The 17283-nt window shown below is 49.5% G+C and overlaps 1 protein-coding gene across 5 annotated transcripts; it reads right to left on the bottom strand.

Annotated features, from left to right (window-relative positions):
* Positions 1–6394: 6394 nt before the first annotated feature.
* Kif12 (kinesin family member 12) lies at positions 6395–13257 on the bottom strand. Of its 5 annotated transcripts, none has more exons than XM_028779946.1 (19): positions 12827–12947; positions 12668–12733; positions 12501–12579; positions 12119–12246; positions 11953–12028; positions 11503–11637; positions 11241–11376; positions 10523–10614; positions 10190–10346; positions 9515–9633; positions 9322–9426; positions 8727–8829; positions 8554–8644; positions 8300–8386; positions 7941–8025; positions 7765–7863; positions 7179–7279; positions 6982–7100; positions 6395–6737 (listed from the first exon to the last, which is right to left on the bottom strand). In XM_028779946.1, exons 1-19 carry the CDS (start codon positions 12850–12852, stop codon positions 6598–6600), a joined length of 1944 nt encoding a protein of 647 aa, XP_028635779.1. In that variant the 5' UTR covers positions 12853–12947; the 3' UTR covers positions 6395–6597. The 5 variants fall into 5 exon arrangements, with proteins under 5 accessions (XP_028635779.1, XP_028635778.1, XP_028635777.1 ...); XM_028779945.1 differs by having other exon boundaries at positions 7179–7282; positions 12827–12925; XM_028779944.1 differs by lacking the exon at positions 12501–12579 and having other exon boundaries at positions 7179–7282; positions 12827–13257.
* Positions 13258–17283: the final 4026 nt, after the last annotated feature.

Genomic DNA, 17283 nt, shown 5'->3' on the forward strand with positions numbered 1-17283 from the left:
CACTGAGCCTGCCCAGCCTTGGACTCCATACCTGGTTGTGCTGAGACTGCACGAATGTCTCTTGTCCACCTGGGGGCAGCAGAGGACTTGCAGAAAGCAAAGACAAGGAGGGGCTCAGAAGCCTGCAGGAAAGGCCTGTGGAAAAAAAACAAAGTTAGATAGAGCCTTCCTTCCTTCTAACCAGCTTTAACCCCCTTGTGAGCCTCCTTGGTCTGCCAATCCTCATGCCTGGTAGACAGCTGCAGGTTGAGATTGGCTCTTAAACAAAACGGAAGTCCCTGGGGCATTCTGCTGGGGAGCAGGAACTGGGAACACAGGCTCTCAGGCATCCAGGAGACCTGAGTGTCCTGCAGGTGTTCCTCTTAAATCTCTATTCAGGCCCTTACTATGCTGGTAGCTGTGCTTTGCAGAGAGGGAAACTGAGGCTGAAAGATCAGGTGTTGGAGGCCACCTGCAAGTAAGTCACTATTACTAACTCAGATCTGACTCCCCGACCCCCAAGACTCTCTGCTGACCTCCCCACCCCTGGGCCTGGAAACCAGCAGGGCATCTAAGCCACACTGTCCAGGAACACCTGTGACCCCTGCTACCTGTCACTTTCTGTTGTGGCTCTGCCTTCTGTTCTGATTGAAGTGGGGTGATTCAAAGTTCAAAGATGCATATAAAGACGGATGACAAAGCCCATCGAAGTCTTGTCTCTTGGAGGGAGCTGGGCTTAGTGGATGGGCCCTGAGATGGGTCGGTTGGGGTCATAGGGAGCTGGTGGCTTAATCTGAAGAAACAGCCTATAGAGTGGGACACTGTGGGGCTGGGAGGGTGGCTAATGCCATGCAAACATGAAGACTGGAGTTCTATCCTCAGAACCCACTCAGAGGTGTGTGTGTGTGTGTGTGTGTGTGTGTGTGTGTGTGTGTATAGGCAGATTCCAAGAGCTCACTGCCAGTTCTGGGCCAGGTAAAAGACCCTGCCTCAGAAACCAAGGCAGGTGACACTTGGGAGTTCTATTTGAGGTTGACCTCTGGTCTCCCCAAGTATGTGAGAGTGTGTATGTACCCCCCCCACACACACACAGAGAGAGAGAGAGAGAGAGAGAGAGAGAGAGAGAGAGAGAGAGAGAGAGAGACATATAGTCACCAAATTGGGACACTGTGGAATTCAGAACATCCTAAAGATCCAACTATCCTGGAGACAGGGCTTGTCACCTGGCATCTAGCAGCAGGAAGAAAACCCCCAGAAGGAATTTGTGACGTTTTTGAGGGTGTCCAAGAAAGACATACTGTCGTTGTCTTGCACTTTGCAGGCTGGGCTTGTCTGCCCATAGATGAACAGTGTAGGGCTCTCTCCATTCAGGCTGGCCATGTGGATGCACCCTAACACATGTGAAATGGGGAAGTTGTTCTTTCCAGCAACCGTGACGTAAATGAGGCTCCTTAGAAAGCGCCACCTGGCTTTCCTCAAGGCACACGCCTTTAATCCCAGCACTTGGGAGGCAGAGGCAGGTGGATTTCTGAGTTTGAGGCCAGCCTGGTCTACAGAGTGAGTTCCAGGACAGCCAGGACTACACAGAGAAACCCTGTCTCGAAACCCCACCTTCCCCCCCCCAAAAAAAAGAAAGGCAAGTGAAGATTCTCCAGCTACCATCTCGGAAGACAGTGGAAACTTTTTTCTGGCTCTCCTCTGATTGGCTCCTGTTGATCCTGGGTTATCAATGTCCAGGACATCCCATGAAGGAAGAAGCCAGCAGAGGTGACATCACCATCTGAAATAGCAGGAGGCCAGATGCTAACCCAGTTCTCTCCAGGCAGGCACAGGCATGACAGGTCCATGCTGGTGCTGGGAGCATCGGTTGGTGCATCCACGTTTAATCCTATCTTCCCCACAGACACTTGGCTTCCTTTAGGGTAAACTAATTTTATCCTCACTTCACAGACAAAATTGAGGCTCAAAGATGTTAATACTTCACCCAGGCTCCCATATCTGGTAAGCTGGACAAATGGAGTCTGAGAAAGAGCAAAGCCTGCTGAGACTCCAGAGCCTAGGGACCATTCTGATCTGCCTCCCCAAAGCCCCATCCATAGGATAGTAGTTAGACCACTGACTTCCACTTCTAGATCTCAGAATTCCAGCTGGGGCTGTAGTAGCCCTGCTTCGCTGAGAAGTCTGAAAAATAACATCTTATGTCTTCATTTTGTGTGCATGTCTGTACACATCTGTGGGTACACACATGCCATGCATGTATGTGGATATCAAGAGGCAACATTTAGAAACTGTTTCTCTCTTTTGCATATGGGTCCCAGGGATTTAGGATCCGGAGATATCATTACCTGCTGAGCCATCTTGCCAATGACCCAATCTGAAGTCCCTGGGGTGGTAACACTTCCTCCTTGGGGACAAACTTCTTCCTAACATGGTTGGTTGGGCTCTCTCAGCTGATGCTAACTGTGATCAGGGATCCTTCTCTCTGGGGTCCAGCTAAATGGATTTCACAGTGGCCTTTAGGAACATGTTTTTCCCAGGAGCCATTCCCAACACACATATATCCTACCTCTTGTCCTTCACGGTGAGAACTGCAACCATTTTGTTTCTTGTGGTTGTTGAGGAGTAAAGGCCTGTGAGCCATGCTTGGCACACAGAGGCACAAGTTGTCAGTGATTCTCCTGCACAGTGACTGTCAGTTGGCTTCTCCTCCTTTTCCCTTCATGTGGCTGGGTGATCCGTGAGAGTAGGACACTGGCTCAGCTGGAGGCCAGTATTACTTCTATCTGCTAAGTGGAGAGCCTGTCTCTAAGTGAGGGCTTGCAATCACAATGAATGAGAATTCAAGACCACAGCCCAACTCAACTGTCAAAGTTCATACCAGTGGCAGCTAGGGTCCTGTAAGGCTCATGTAGTATGTCTCTTGATTAGAGCCTTGGGCTCTAGCCATGGCACTCACCTGTCTGGAGTTTCAGTGACCACTGTTCTTAATTCCCAACAAAGACACGCCTACTTGCCTATCGCCCACCATGTTTGTCTGGAAAACTAAGGCAGACGCATCCTGGACACCCAAGGAGAAGGCAGAAATGGAACTGTCCTTTACAAGGAGACAAACTATCCCTTAAGGGCTGAAACTCCCACAAGAGCTCTGAAATCGAATATAAATTTGGGCACTTATGTCTGCTATTAGATTAGGGGAGAAATACTTGGAGAGAAAACAGCCCACTGGTGGTTGGTGGTTAAAGCAGCAAGTTCCTAACACTAGGGTAAAAACTCCCTTGACTTCAAAGCTTCACTGTCGTTTGTGGGGTGGTGTGATTTGAACCCAGGTCTTCATACACACTAGGCAAATGCTCATCCACTGAGCTATACATCTGGCTTTCTCAGTCGCTTTTTCCCGTTGAGATAGACTTTCTCTGTATAGCCCTGGCTGTTCTAGAACTAGCTTTGTAGACCAGACTGGCCTCAAATTCAAGAGATCCACCTGCCTCTGCCTCCTGAGTGCTGAGATTAAAGGCATGCGCCACCACTGCCTGGCTGATAGCCTTTTATTTTTGTTGATGTTAAATTGTTTATTTGTGTGCCCATGTGTGTAGGTGAACAAATACACATTTCAATTCAATAACATTCTCAGAAGTGACTTTCTGAAACTTGTGCCACCCTACAGCTATCTATGGCTTCTGTCACACACCCAAGTGTGCACTGGCTAAAGATGAGGCCCCCGAGGATCTGGAAGAGTCAACCAGAAATTGTTTTAGTGTTCCAGATGTGTCGTCATTCTAGAAACTCATAGACGGCCATCAGAGCTCTAGTGAGTGCCTCCTCTCCGTTTGATCTGTTCTAACTGGAGTATATTTTAAAAGTCTGTAGAGACCGAAAGAGTTGGAATTCTGGGAAATGGCAAGAGTCTCCCTCGATTCCAATGTTCTGAGATACTAGCAGCCTTCTTTTGACAGCTTTTTAAACACTTGAGGGTCAAAGTTTTGTCCCCAAATTCCAGCAATCTGTGTTAGACAGTGGCTTTTAGCATTCCAGAGGAGCCACTTGGGTGTATAATTCTTAGTAAAGGCCACTTGGAGATGAAGTCTCACCTGGGACTATAATCCTGTGTAGTCCCCCAGAGCTTGGGTAGAAGCAGCCATCCTGGAAGGGGTGCAGAGGGAATGTGAATATAGCTCTGGGTAGCCAGGGGCAGCAGAGGTCAGCAGTTCCCATATGTCTTCAGGAAGGGAGGCCAGACATTTGTTGAGTTGAGGCAGGAGATGGAACTAGGAACCTGTCTGGCTGAAGAGGATCCTCCTCCGGATGCTAATGAGACAGCTGGGGCCAGGGTCCTCCCCTGGGTGGTCCCCACCCATCCTTCACTCCCAAGGCAGCTGCGAAAGGCTCTCAGGATCAGTGCCAGGGCCTTCCCTGCCTGAGGCCAAAGACCTCCCAACAAGCATGGCTATGCATCAAGCAGTGAGATAGGGGCTCAGGGGGCCAAGGAGGAGCAGGAACCCACAGAGCCACCCACACTGAGATGGTGATGTGAAATGTCCCAAGGCAGGAGGGGGCTTTATACTGTCAACTGGGATCCCTCTCCCTTCAGGTCTCTGCATAAGCATCACAAGGCCTTTCTAGAACCCTGCATTGAGAACCACACAGCTGCCCAGGCAGAGCTCCTTGGCACTGCGTATGTTCTGTGAGAGCAACACACACCCAGGCAGGTTCCCAAATGTTTGTTGAGTAGTTTGTGTGAATGTGTACATGAATGAATATACACATACGTATGGGCACATGCATATGGGGGCTAGAGGTCAACTTCAGAATTAATTTCTCAAGCACCGTCTACCTGCTGCTTGTGAGACAGCCTCTCATTGGCCCGGAACTCATTGATTAGGCTAGACTGACTGACTAAAGAGCACTAGAGAACCTCCTGTTTATGCTTCTCGAGTCCTGGGATTACAAGCATGTGCTGCTACACCTGCTATTTTTAAAAATTATTCCACTATATGTATGTATGTATGTATGTATGTATGTATGTATGTATGTGTATATATATATGTGTGTGTGTGTGTGTGTTTTCAGTCTCTCAGAGAGGTGTATTATTCAAGTGAAGGTCAGAAGACACATGACGATAGCTCTTTTCCCACATGTAGGTCCTGGGGATTGAACTCAGGTTAACAGGCTTGGAAGTTAATGCCCTTACTCACTGAGTGGTTTCACCAGCCTCCCACCTTGACTTTTATGTGTGTTCTAGGGATTGGAGGTAGATCTTTATGTGTTCATAGCAAACACTTTACCAACTGAGCCATCTCTGCAGTCAGGACTAGTAATTCTAACAAACTGTCATGTGACTATAACTTCCTTTTGACCAAAGGGTTGGCAAGAGAAGCAGCCTCTTGTGACATTCTTTCCAAAAGTTGGGGAATTTCATCACCATAAGGATCATGTAAAAGAACACTACTGTGCCCATTTTGGACAGAAGGTAACCTGGGCTCTGAGCAGCTAGGCTGCCCAGGACCACTTGTGGAGAAGCGACAGGTGATTGGACCCGTGGCTAAGTCTGCTCTGCCTTCCTGTACCTGGCCATCACCCTGTCTCTGGAACCTCCTTTGACCTTAAACTTTTAGGGAAATCCTGACCTCTGCTGAATACCCTCAATGCCCACTCTCAACATCTGCTTCCTGGGGGCTGCAGCCTGAGCTGAATTAGTTAGTCCCAGCTTCCAGAATCTTCCTTACAAAGACTTGGGGGGGGGTCACAGGGAAACACAGAAAGGCCTAAGATATACAGCACATTCAGAGGGGCCTTGATACACCCTTGTTTTATCTTTTTGTCCTTGTTACCTGAAGGGAATATGCTTTGAAGACACTTGAAGCTTCCTTTTACAATGCTGGATGAGAGAGCACTAAGTCTTTCTCTGCTTGATCTTGTACCAGGGATTATGGTGAAAAAACCAGTCCCAGTATCCACAGCGGAGGCGTTACCCCATTCAGAGACAGGAAGTCTCTAGGCCAGCATCCCTCCAACAGGACCAGGTTCCTGGATGTTACCTGGAGCTCTCTAACTAGCTTTGATTGCTCCTCCTCTAAGGCTCCTGCAGGCCTGTGGCTGTGGGTTGCCTTTTTGGAGCCCTGGTCATTACCAGGGCTCAGATCCCAAAGGAGGCCAGACTGGACACCAGCCATAAATACTGCAAGTCAAGAATCTCTTCTAGTATGTTGCCTCTACCACCCACGAGGCCATCATGACCACATCACAAACCTAAAATGGGGTCTTCAACAGCCATCATGGCTCCTCTATACCTTTGACAAAACCCAAACTCTGGAAGCAGCTAGAGCACCCTGGGGTCTTTTGGCTTTTGCCTCTTTCTCCTCAGTGACCACCCCTCAGGGAAGTGACAGCCACTTAGATGGCCAATAAGAGCACAAGGTTTACTAGATTAGAGCTGACGTCTCTCTTTATTCAGATTTCCCCACCCACTGTCAGCATATTGTAAAGCCAGCCTCAGGTTCAAGGTCTGGGTTCATGGGCCCTCTACCTCCTTAGGATTCCCCAGGTCTGCCCAGCAACATTTCTTTCCAATTCACAAACAGAGAGATGGAGGCTCCATGGGCACAGCCAGTCTGGCAATCTTTAATAAGAAGAGAGGCCTTGGCCAGGGCCCTGTGTGTCGTCGCTGGGCTGTGGTTGTCTCTGGCCGAGATTCAGGGAGCTGCTGATATGATGTGTGAGGGTTTCCAGCCTCTGGGTCAGGTTTGGGATCCCAGATCCTCCTAAAGAGCAATGAGACTCAAAGCCTGTACCCCAAGCCTAAACTGGCTAAGGCCCAGGATCATCTGAGAAAGCCTCAAGTACACTTTTCCCAAGTTCCTGAGCTCCAGTAGAGGTCAGCGCCAGAGGAAAGGACTCTCTGCCCTGAGACTCAAAGTCTGGGATCTAGAAAGTCCTTAGAAATCACCTCCTACCCTTCAAGATGGGAACCACATGGCACACAAAACATTAACCCCCAATTTTCACCTCTTAGCACATGTGGCATGTTCGAGGGCTCTGCAGGCAGGGGTGGTGCAGAGGGTACCACTTCCTCTCCCGTCAGCATCTCTGCTAGGACTCGTGTCTGGGTCCAGTCACTATGGCTTCTAGATGAATGTGGAGGAAAAATGAGCCAACTGGCTCCAGGCCTCCCACTCCCACTTCATACCCCAGGCTTGGCCCACCTCTCTCGGGGGGGCTTGGCAGAGCCTGGGCTTGGCGGAGGTGCCCAGTGTGGGGGCCGCACAGACGGAGACATGTGACCTGGGGCTTCGGGCTCCAGCACCTGCTGAAAAGACCAAAGCTCGTGCTGGAAGATCTCAGGCTTTCCTGTCTGGGTACCATTTCCTCCATGCTGAGCCTAACCATGCCCATTGCACAAGATGCCAAGGACAGCCGGCCAGTATACAGAGCTGGGTCTCTCATTTCCTCTGTGGGCTACAGATGGTTCTTGAAATGTCTCCTCCAGGGATTGGGAGATCCTTGAAGGCAGAAACCAAAACAGAGGCGGGCCCAAAGCTTAGGCAGACTTAGGGAAGCTTCCAGAAGGAACGAGTGAATGGATGAGGAAACAAAAGCAGAAGTGAATGGACACATATGAACGTGACAGTAAGTGAACTTCCTAAAAGAAGGCCGGGCTGGGGGCCAGGCACACAAGCATTCCATGTCCTGGGCAGAGAGAGGGACCCAGCATATCCTGTGCCCCTATCCAGGGCTGTGGAATCACCAGGGCTGCTGAGCGATGGGTCAGTGTCTTCAGTACCCTCCTACCTGTGGCATGTGGTACTCTCTCCGTGGGCAGGCCCAGTGGGCCAAGGACACTCGGCACAGAGGACAGAGGTGATGGCAGTAGCAGAGGGGTGGCAGTCCCTGCAAGAGGTACGTCATTGACTCTATGACACTCTAACTTGTCTCCCACAACCCAGGATACACAGTGAGAGACTCACATGGCAGGAGGCGGCTGGAGCCATCCTGCAGGGGCACATGGGGGTAGAGCCCTGCTGGGGAAGGGAACAAGCCAAAAAGAGGCGCCTGGGAAGAAGAGCAGGGCCTAAGTCTTCAGTCTCCAACCTGAACACCTCTCTATGAACTCATCCCCTTATCAGCAAGGCACCCAAGCCAAGACACCCATTTCCCAGAAGAGTTAATGATCAAATGACTAGCTCAGGGTGACACATGCAGACAGGAGGTGGCAGAGCCAGAAGCTGGAGCCAATGATCAGACGTAGAAGCATGACTCTCATTTGTTCTTCAAAGTCCCCTCTGCCAGCTTCCACGTCCCAGGCCTTCCCTATGGCTACACTCACCTCTCCAGTTCATGGACCTGCTGGGCCAGAACACGCTGCTCTGCCCGGGCCAGGTCCCGGCTACTCTGCAGCTGTCTCATTTCCTTCCTAGTGGAGAGTAGGCGCTGGGTGATGGGAGGTAGGGCCAATACTAAGAGGAAGGCAGGAGCCAAGGGGAGTAGAGAACCAGATCTGGGTAGGTTGTATCTTAGCCAAAGTAGATAAGCAGAAAGGAGTAGGGTGAGAGTTCCAGTGCTGGCCTAATCAGGCTTTACCTGAGATTCTCATTCTCAAGCATAAACTCCTGCAGCATCCCATAGAGGTTCCGCTGGGCCCAGGCCACCCGGGCTCCATGGGCCCCTGATGCTGCAGGGAAGCAGGACATTGCTGGACTCGAAGCCACCCAGACTCTAATCCCGCCCCATCTTGGCTCTCAGGAAGCTCATACCCCTGGTGTGCATTTGATCCAGCTGGAGCCGCAGATGACGGTTCTCCTCTTGGAGCTGTAGCAGCTCAGCCTCTACTTGCTGGGGTGGCTTTGCTCCAGGGGACTACCAAAGAAGAAGCCCAGGGCCACTCTTTATGGTTGTATCGGTTGTCCCCAGTACAATGGCTTTCTGGCGTGAGGATTTGTGGAGCCTAAACGTCAGCCCCTGCTTCACTTGCCAGCTTCACATGCTGGCCTAGGTTATCCCTTGTCCTTACTGTGTCGCCCTGAAGGGATTCCAGTCAGAAATGGACTTGATTCCAAGCCTAGACTCAATTCTGCCCAGTCTTGACTTACATAGTGATCTCCAAATTAACCACATATCAGACCCCATATTAGATCTGACCAATTGAAATCCTGAGTAGATCTTGATAACAGCCCATGCAGTCTCCAGCCCTAGGCCTCCCCAGACTCTGTGACATAGACCCTTGGCTATGACTCTGATATCAATCATGACATCATTCCCAGAATTCCAACCCAAATCCTAGATCCTCTGATCCAATCTTAGATTCCAACCAAGATGGTAACTGGCTCTGGCTGTCTGTTTCTTCCCCACCTTGGGACCTTGTGGCCGGGTGGTGATCCTCTGAGCTCGGCTTGCATATCGCAGAGTGCTGAGTGTCTCAGGAAGGCACTGCGCTGAAGGGGACACGCAGGCAACCTAGAGAGGCCCGCCCCTGAGTGCTTATATGGAAAAGACCTCTCTTTAGGGCTCAGACCCTCTACCAGCTTCCCCATCCATAGGATACCATGAGCGTGACCCCACGGCCCCCAAGTGAGTCTGCCAGGAGCTTGGTGAGCTTGCTGTCCCGGAAGGGAATGTGGCTCTGCTTCTTCTGTGGGTCCAATAGCAGGGAGATGCAGTGGCCTGGTGGAAAGAGAAAAGCCCAAAGAGATTGCACTGTGTGAGCCAAGTTGCCTAGCGAGGCTGCTGCAGAGCAGGAAGCCCTGCCAGGCTGGTGAAAATTTAGCCACACCCCATTGCTTTCACATTGGTGTCTAGCAGCAGACTGGCATCTCTGAAGGCACAGATGTGCTGTCCACTCAATTCTCAATATTCAGCAGAGACTTGAGAGATCTCCAATCAATAACTGACCGAAAAAGAATGTCACCAGCAGCTGCCACACCATAGGCAAGTAGTGAAGCTAGAGACCTAGGGCCAGCCATGCCATTGGATACACAGACGTATTCCTTTTTCTGTACTGTGCCTGCATTCCAGGAATACAAGGCACATATGTAATAATGCTGTCCTTGGAATATACAGACTGGTAACTATCTATCACAAGGGGAAAGTCAGCCTCAGACTTGATGCCAGAACTCTAGCCCTCATCTGTAACCCAAGTTCTGTGGTCTCACTAGTGTAGCAATGGGTGCAGATCAGAGAAGGGACCCAAAAGTCAGACCAGTAAGCCCCCAGGTCTTACCCAATGCCAGTAGGCTGCGGTTAATACTATTGGCCTCAAGCATCAGCTGTCCTCGGGATCCTGTGGCTGCCACCTTCTCACTGCCTGCAAGGTCCACGAAGCACAGCTTTCCTCCAACAGGGGGCTCCCCAAGGTCTACAGGGGGTACCTGCTGAGACTGGTGAACCAGGGCTTGATGGGAACTTGGAGAGGACTGTCTCCATCAAAGTCACAGTGTCTCAAGGTCAAAGGTTTCCTCCCCATATACCCAGAAGATCCACGTTGTTTTATACATGCAAAGGCAGAGTCTTGATAGGTACCCCGAGCCAGCCCTTCCACAGGCTGGGCACTCACAGTTGAGCGGCTGATGTGCAGTGTGAGAAGGGCATGGCTTCTGCTGGAGGCCTGGTTCAAGGTATGTGAGGAGCTCCGACGACGGCTGAGACCTGGGGAAGAGGACATCAGGGCCTGTACCATCTAGGAAGAATGGGCCATCTCAGTGAAAGGGCATCCCCAAGGAGCAAGAACGTCAGGTAGGTTTCAGGACAGAAGCATGAAGGGCTGGCTTAGGGAGTGATGGGTACCAACTTTGGTGCTGCCAGGTGCAAGGAGTATGGGAGAAGGGAGCAAAGAACATCAGAGAAGTACCTCTCCTACTGTGTGGAAAGACAGAGAAATGAAAACAGAGATCAGCAGAGAAATGTAATGTTAGGGCCAGATCCAGTGTCCTAGTGTCCCCAGTGCCTGCCCGAGGAGGGTTCTAAGTAAATGCTCAAAGGAGGAAGGAACAGTGACCTCATAGACAAGCTAGGCTAAGAGATATGAGCACTTCTCTTAGGCTCTGCAAGGGTGGAAGGTGAAACCAAGAGGAGTAAGAGACAGGAACACACAATCTGGAAGGCAAGGCAACCAGCCTGCGGCCATCTTTGCCATGCCTTTGAATTGCTGCTTTGCTGGCCCTTCTCTGCCTCAAGAATCCTTTTTTTAAGTGCCAGTTCCAGCATCCTAAGTCCAGGGAGCCTCAGAGGGAGTTTAGGAATCCTTGCCCCAAAGTTCCCACGAGGCAGCCTACCCATCTGCAGGAGCTCCATCAAACCCTCCAGACTTCCAAACTCCACCACCCGAAGCTGCTCCACAAAGAAGCCTCGTGCTTTGGTCCACCTAACAGGCAGAGGCCGCGGAGACCCCAGACTCAGCAAGTCCCAAACCTGGGAGGGGAAGGAGAAGAAACAGGCTCATAGCCTTTTGACAATGGTCCCGTCTCCTCTTCCGCTTCTTAGCATCCTTGGTCCTTGGAACATAAGACCTTTCAAGGTGGACTGCCATTCGCTTACCTGCTCATTGTAGATCTCCAGGTAGGAGGCTCGGAGGGTGACAGGGGAATCCAGGTGCTGCACACGATCTAATAGCCAGGTGAAGGTCCTCTGCATGATGCCAGCCAGGTTGGGGGGCACGGGTACCCCTTCCCCCTGGAGGCAAAGACAGCTGGGGCTGCAGTAAGGACCACCCTCTTTCCGGAGCACTAAATGCTCCAGAAGCCATGCCATGGCCCCGACAGTATCTCATTGAGATCTCACAGGCTGTAGTTCATCTGTGCCACCCTAGTGACGAACTAACTAAAAGCAAATAAGAGAAGCTGTCCAAATTGGAACACAAACGCTCCAAACTCTGCAAGTTCCTCAGATACCAGCTCTGTGAAACAATGGGGGTGGGAAAGCGTTGTCCACGCCCCTTCCAGCCCGGAGTCCCACCCACACACAACCCGGCTTCACCAGGCTGCCCACCTGTGGTGGAGGTCCAGTCAGAGTGTAGGTCTTCCCAGAGCCAGTCTGGCCAAAAGTGAAAACCGTGCAGGAGAAACTGTGGGCGGCAAGGACGGGACTGAGCCTAAGAAGCAGATGTACGGGCAGTGTGAGAACCCAAGCCTCGTGCGGCCCAAGCATCACTCACCCTCGCAGCGCCAGCTCGCCCAGGCGCTTCACACCACAAGCTCTGAACACGTCCTCCTGCGTGCTCGCCCCGTCCAGTACGGCGCCAAAGCGGAATGCCACGTCGGGGCCTCCACCCGGAGGGCTCACCTGAAGAGAGGATGGAGTAGGGGCGGGATACCATGTAGGGATGGGGCACTCAGAGAGGCAGACACTCTGGATTGAGCAGGGTATCTAGGAGGGGTGGGACACTCTGCGGTGGGGGAGCACATCCTGAGGAGGTGAGACTATCCAAAAGAGGGCGGGCCCTCTATGGGGGAGGAGAGAGGGGTCCTAAGGCAAAATTGCTTTTTGCATAAATCCCCTCCTCAGGTTCCTTTACAGGGCTTGGAAAGGCTTCTCACCTGCAGAGTCCTGGTCCCTGAGCAGTGCAGTGCACTCTGCTCCCCTCTACGAAGCTCTACTGTGCTCATGGGACGCACCCTGGCACCCAAGAGAGACAGATGGTCCATCCAGATAGTGCCGTTGGTCCCTTCCTGGCCCGGGTGCCTCCTAGCCGACCCATACTTACCTGAGCACGACTTGAATGGGGGTTTCTGTTCCTTCCAGCCCTTGCTCCAGGTTCCGCGCTGGGTCTCTGGGACCATATGAGAGTTACCATCCCTGCCCTTAGTCGCTGTCATCTGGGAGAGCTTCAGGGTATCCGTAACCGCAAACAAGTTGTACTTACCCATCGGGAGTCCCACGTTCCTCCATGTCTTGTACTATACGATTCCTTTCCCTTTCTAATATGCCTCCCCCTCACCACAGCAAGACTATCCAGACACGCCTTACATCCATCCCCCTCCCCAGTCTCCCAGTCAGTCATCCAGAAAGACTGCAGCCTGCCCAGAGCTAGCAAGTTAAAGATTTACTCACCCCACCCGTGAGGTGGGGAAGTTCCATGCCAGGGCATTCTAGCTAGGGGGGATTCTGGAGTCTAAAAATCTCTCGCTTTTGGTCAGTCTTCTCTGGATACATCTAAAGGATTACCCAGACCATCTTCTTGTGTCTCAATGACATAAATAAGGATGGGAAGGGCTCAGCTAAGGCCACAGAGCCAGAGAAAGAATGGAGCTCTCCTGGCCCACACCCTCCCTCTCCCAATAGCCTTTCCTTAGCACAGAGCCCAGGGAGTGAAGGACCACAGAAAACCTGACTGCCTGGTTGGCCTCTGGGCTGAGCTGACATCAGCTTCCCAACATCTGGTTAAATATTGGTGCGCCTGCCTCTGCCAAGCCAAGGCTAATCCAAAGCCAGTGTGGTGTTTAACCCCATTGGCCTGGTTCACCAAAGCAGCCACAGCAGCAGAGATGTCTGTGAGCATGCTCAGGCTGGACCACCACTTTTCCCTGCCAGGATGACTCCAGGCCTGATAAATCCTAAGCAAGCCTGCCTACTGCTGCAGATGAGAGGAGTGGGAATAACCCACATGTATGGAGTCTCTGAGGAAGCACAGAGGTTTGTAGCTGGGTGCGCGGAGTGTGAGAGCAAGTGAGGAACTCCAAGTGACGCACATGACTCAGTAAGGTAGGGAAGAGGTGCAAAGGTGGAGCATGGAGAGATGCTTGGGGCTAGTGAGAGCTCCATCTTCTGGACTCCTCAGAGAACCAGGAAGGCACTCAGGGTCACAAACAGAGAACTGAAAAGCTGCCATTGAATCAGCAAGAGGAGAGGAACATGAGAACACAGAAGGCATCATGGGCATTGTCTGCCATAGGGTACTCTAAGCCTGGAGCTTCTACTCTGGGTTAACAGTAGAGGTGATGAAAAGGTCAGATCTTGAATAGAATTACATAGATGAGTATTAAGAGGGGTAAGTATAACTGTAAAGAACTACTGTCTTTTTCTCTTTGCCTCTCTATGTCTCTATCTCTCTTTGTCTCTCTGTTTCTCTGTCTGACTGTCTGTCTGCACACACACACACACACACACACACACACACACACACACCACGGCACAGATGTGGAGGTCAGGTGTCGGTCTTGCCTTCCACTAAGGACTGGGGAAGATCTAGCTCTCTTGTCAGAGAGCCTAGCATGAATGAAGCCCTAAATTAAGTCTCCAGTACCACAAAAACTAGGCACATACCTAAAGTCCTAACACTCAGGAGGTCAAGGCAGGCATCAGAAATTCAAGGTAATCCTTAGCTATGTAGCAAGTTCAAGGCCAGCCTGGAATCCGTACAGTAGTTAATCTTAGTTGGAATTGTCCAAAACACAAGCAGCTGGGCACTCATGGAAGGGACGCTTTTGATCCTGTTATTTGAGGTGGAAGATACTGCCCCTCAATGTGGGTAATACCTTCTGGTGGCAGCCCAGAGAAAAGGACATCAAAGAAGAAAACTTTGCTTTTCCCCTGCTTGCTTGCCCTCACTCTGCAGGCATGTTCATCTGTCCTGTGGCTGACTCTGTTGCAGCATTCTTTTGCTCATATTAGAATCAGCTCCTTCAACTTCCCACATAGATGAGGAATAGACAAGTCCACTGTCATAGATGGTGTATGCATCGGGGTTCTCTAGAGGAACAGATATAATGATAATGGAAGGTATATGCAGATATATAATTTATTATATTGACTTTCAGTAGTTTGTGTAGTCCAGCAATGTCTGTCTTCACACAGGATCTGGTAGTGCTCAGTCTATAAGTCTGGTGGCCTCAGCACTACCAATCTGGCATTGCAGGCCTGAAGGGATGGTACAGAGCCACTAGTATTCAGCTCATGTTGGAATGATGAAGAACCTGGGTATGGGTATCAGGGAAAAATGGTGGCAGTATTGAGTGGCAGCAGCAGCAGCAGCATAGATGAACTTGTGAACAGACTAGATGAGCTTCCTAGCAAGACCCAAAGGCAAATAGCCAAAAACAAAAACTTTTCCCTTAGAAAATCTTGTATCTGTTCTGCCACTGGGATGTGCTATCCACATTAAGAGAGGTCTTTCCACCATAACTGTTGATGGGCCATTCTATGGGCTAGAGTCCTAGGTTGAATAAGAAGGAAGCAAGCTGAACTGCAGTATCCATCAGTCTCTGCCTCCTGACTGAGGATGTAATGTGACCATGTATCTTAATTTCCTCTGCCAAGACTTTCTCTTTTCCATCACGATGGACTGTGTGCCCTTAAACTGTGAGCCAAAACAGACTCTTCTTTACACTTTTCTGCAAAAATGCTGAGTCACAGTATTGATAAAGACAGCTAATGCCAAGGATTAAAAACCAAATGTGAAAGAGCATATAAAGCTATTTTTTTTCTAGTTTTGGCTGCATTGTGTTTCTCCTTCTGTTTTGAGGGTGGATCTGTGAGTTCAACTTCCTGTGTCTTGAAGCAGCAACAACTGTTCTTGTGTTCCAAAAGAACCCAACATACATTATTCCTTTCAGGCCATAACTGTGAAGATTGAGCTCTCAGTTTTTAATTCCACTGACCATTAGTGCCTTAGGAACAAGACATGCAAGTCATCACAGACTTTTGTCACATTGACCCATTTATAAAAGGTAGTTTAAAAAAATAATGTTCTGGGGCTGGTGAGATGGCTTCTAGAGGTTCTGAGTTCAATTCTCAGTAACCATATGGTGGCTCACAACCATCTGCAATGGGATCTGATGGCCTTTTCTGGTGTGTCTGAAGACAATGACAGTGTACTCATCTACATTAAATAAATAAATAAATCTTTAAAAACTAATACACTGGTTATTTTTAAAAAATAATTTTCTGGAGAAGAAGTGTTTTATAACCTGAAAACTCTTATCCACCTTCCCTTCTTTAAAATAATATCAGCCAGACACGATGGCATAGAATTTTACTCCCAACACTCAGGAGTCAGAGGTAGCCGATCTCTGACAGTTTAAAACCAGCCTGCTCTACATGACAACTTGCAGTTTAGCCAGGGCTACATAATGAAACTCCGACTCCAAAAGTGGTTGTTTAAAACTGTATCAAATCATATTAATTTAATGTTATTTAATGTGTATGTTATCTTGCTATACATAAAGTATGGCTTTAAAATAAACTGTTTAGATAAATCATCTGAGCCAGTATGATGATGTGGTGAGCAACGGTACTTAAGGAATTTGATTCTTGGTAACTGTATAGTGGAAGAAAAGAACAGACTCTCACAAGATGCCTTCTGACCACACATGCACTGCAAAAATACATGAACCCCTGCACAAAAATGCACACAGATGCAGATAGGTAGATAGATAGATAGATAGATAGATAGATAGATAGATGCAAAAAATAGAAGACAAACAAAAACAATGATGCTTGCTTTCATCTCAGGAAGCTGGAAGGACAGCATAGTCAGCCAGGAAAAATGAAAGAAATTTTACAGGTAAGAGCAGAAGCTGATGTAATACACAACTGACACAGCACAAATGCCAACAAAGACAAAACTTGTGTCTAAAAATAGTGAGGGGGCTGGAGAGATGACTGAGCGCAAGTCCTTGCTCTCTCAGAGGACCTAAGTTCAATTCCCAATACCTTTACAGCTGCCCATAACTCTAGCTCTGGGGGATTGAACGCCCTCTTCAGGCCTTCAAGGGTACCCACACAATAGCAAATGTGTGTCTTTAGAATTAGCCAGTTGGACATCATTTAGAAGAGCCAGTTTTGTTAACAACACCGACAGTGCTGCAATGGGGAGCCAGGGGATGTATCTCTTCCCCTCCAGATGCTGGAAGAGAAGATGAGGCTGGAGTCACTGCCTCTTCTGCTTCAGACACCATCCTGACAAAAAAGGCAAGAGTTGGCTTTGGGATGAGATCATTAATTCATATAAATGCCAAGTTAATTAATACACACAGAGGGAAGTAAGCAAAAAACAAAAAACAAGCAATTTCGGAAACAAAGAGGGGACTTAGCTATGAAAATTATAGACATTAAAAAATAAGACTCTCCTATAAATGCTTTTATGCTAATAAGCTGAATTGGCTCTGTTCGTAGTTTGCAGACAAATCTGTTTAGACACTCAGTAAAATAGTTAGGGGAAATGAGTAGATATCTGTCTAATTGTATATCTGTTGAACAAGGTGAATTCACAATTGAAAAACTCCCTACAAAGGAAACTTTTGGCCCAGCAGTCCTCACTGGGGAATCTTCCAAACACACAAACACACACACACACACACACACACACACACACACACACAC

The sequence above is a fragment of the Grammomys surdaster genome, unplaced genomic scaffold (genome assembly GCF_004785775.1).
Source record: "Grammomys surdaster isolate TR1022 unplaced genomic scaffold, NIH_TR_1.0 363, whole genome shotgun sequence".
NCBI classification, from domain to species: Eukaryota; Metazoa; Chordata; class Mammalia; order Rodentia; family Muridae; genus Grammomys; species Grammomys surdaster.

Bases quoted from the DNA above. Each gene is read 5' to 3' on its own strand.
- Kif12 (XM_028779943.1), bottom strand. The intron at 12,247-12,500 runs GTGAGAAGCCTT...TCCTCTCTTCAG, and splicing joins CAGGGACCAGGACTCTGCAG to GTGAGCCCTCCGGGTGGAGG. The intron at 6,738-6,981 runs GTGAAAATTGGG...ATTGCTCTTTAG, and splicing joins CATGCCACATGTGCTAAGAG to GAGGATCTGGGATCCCAAAC.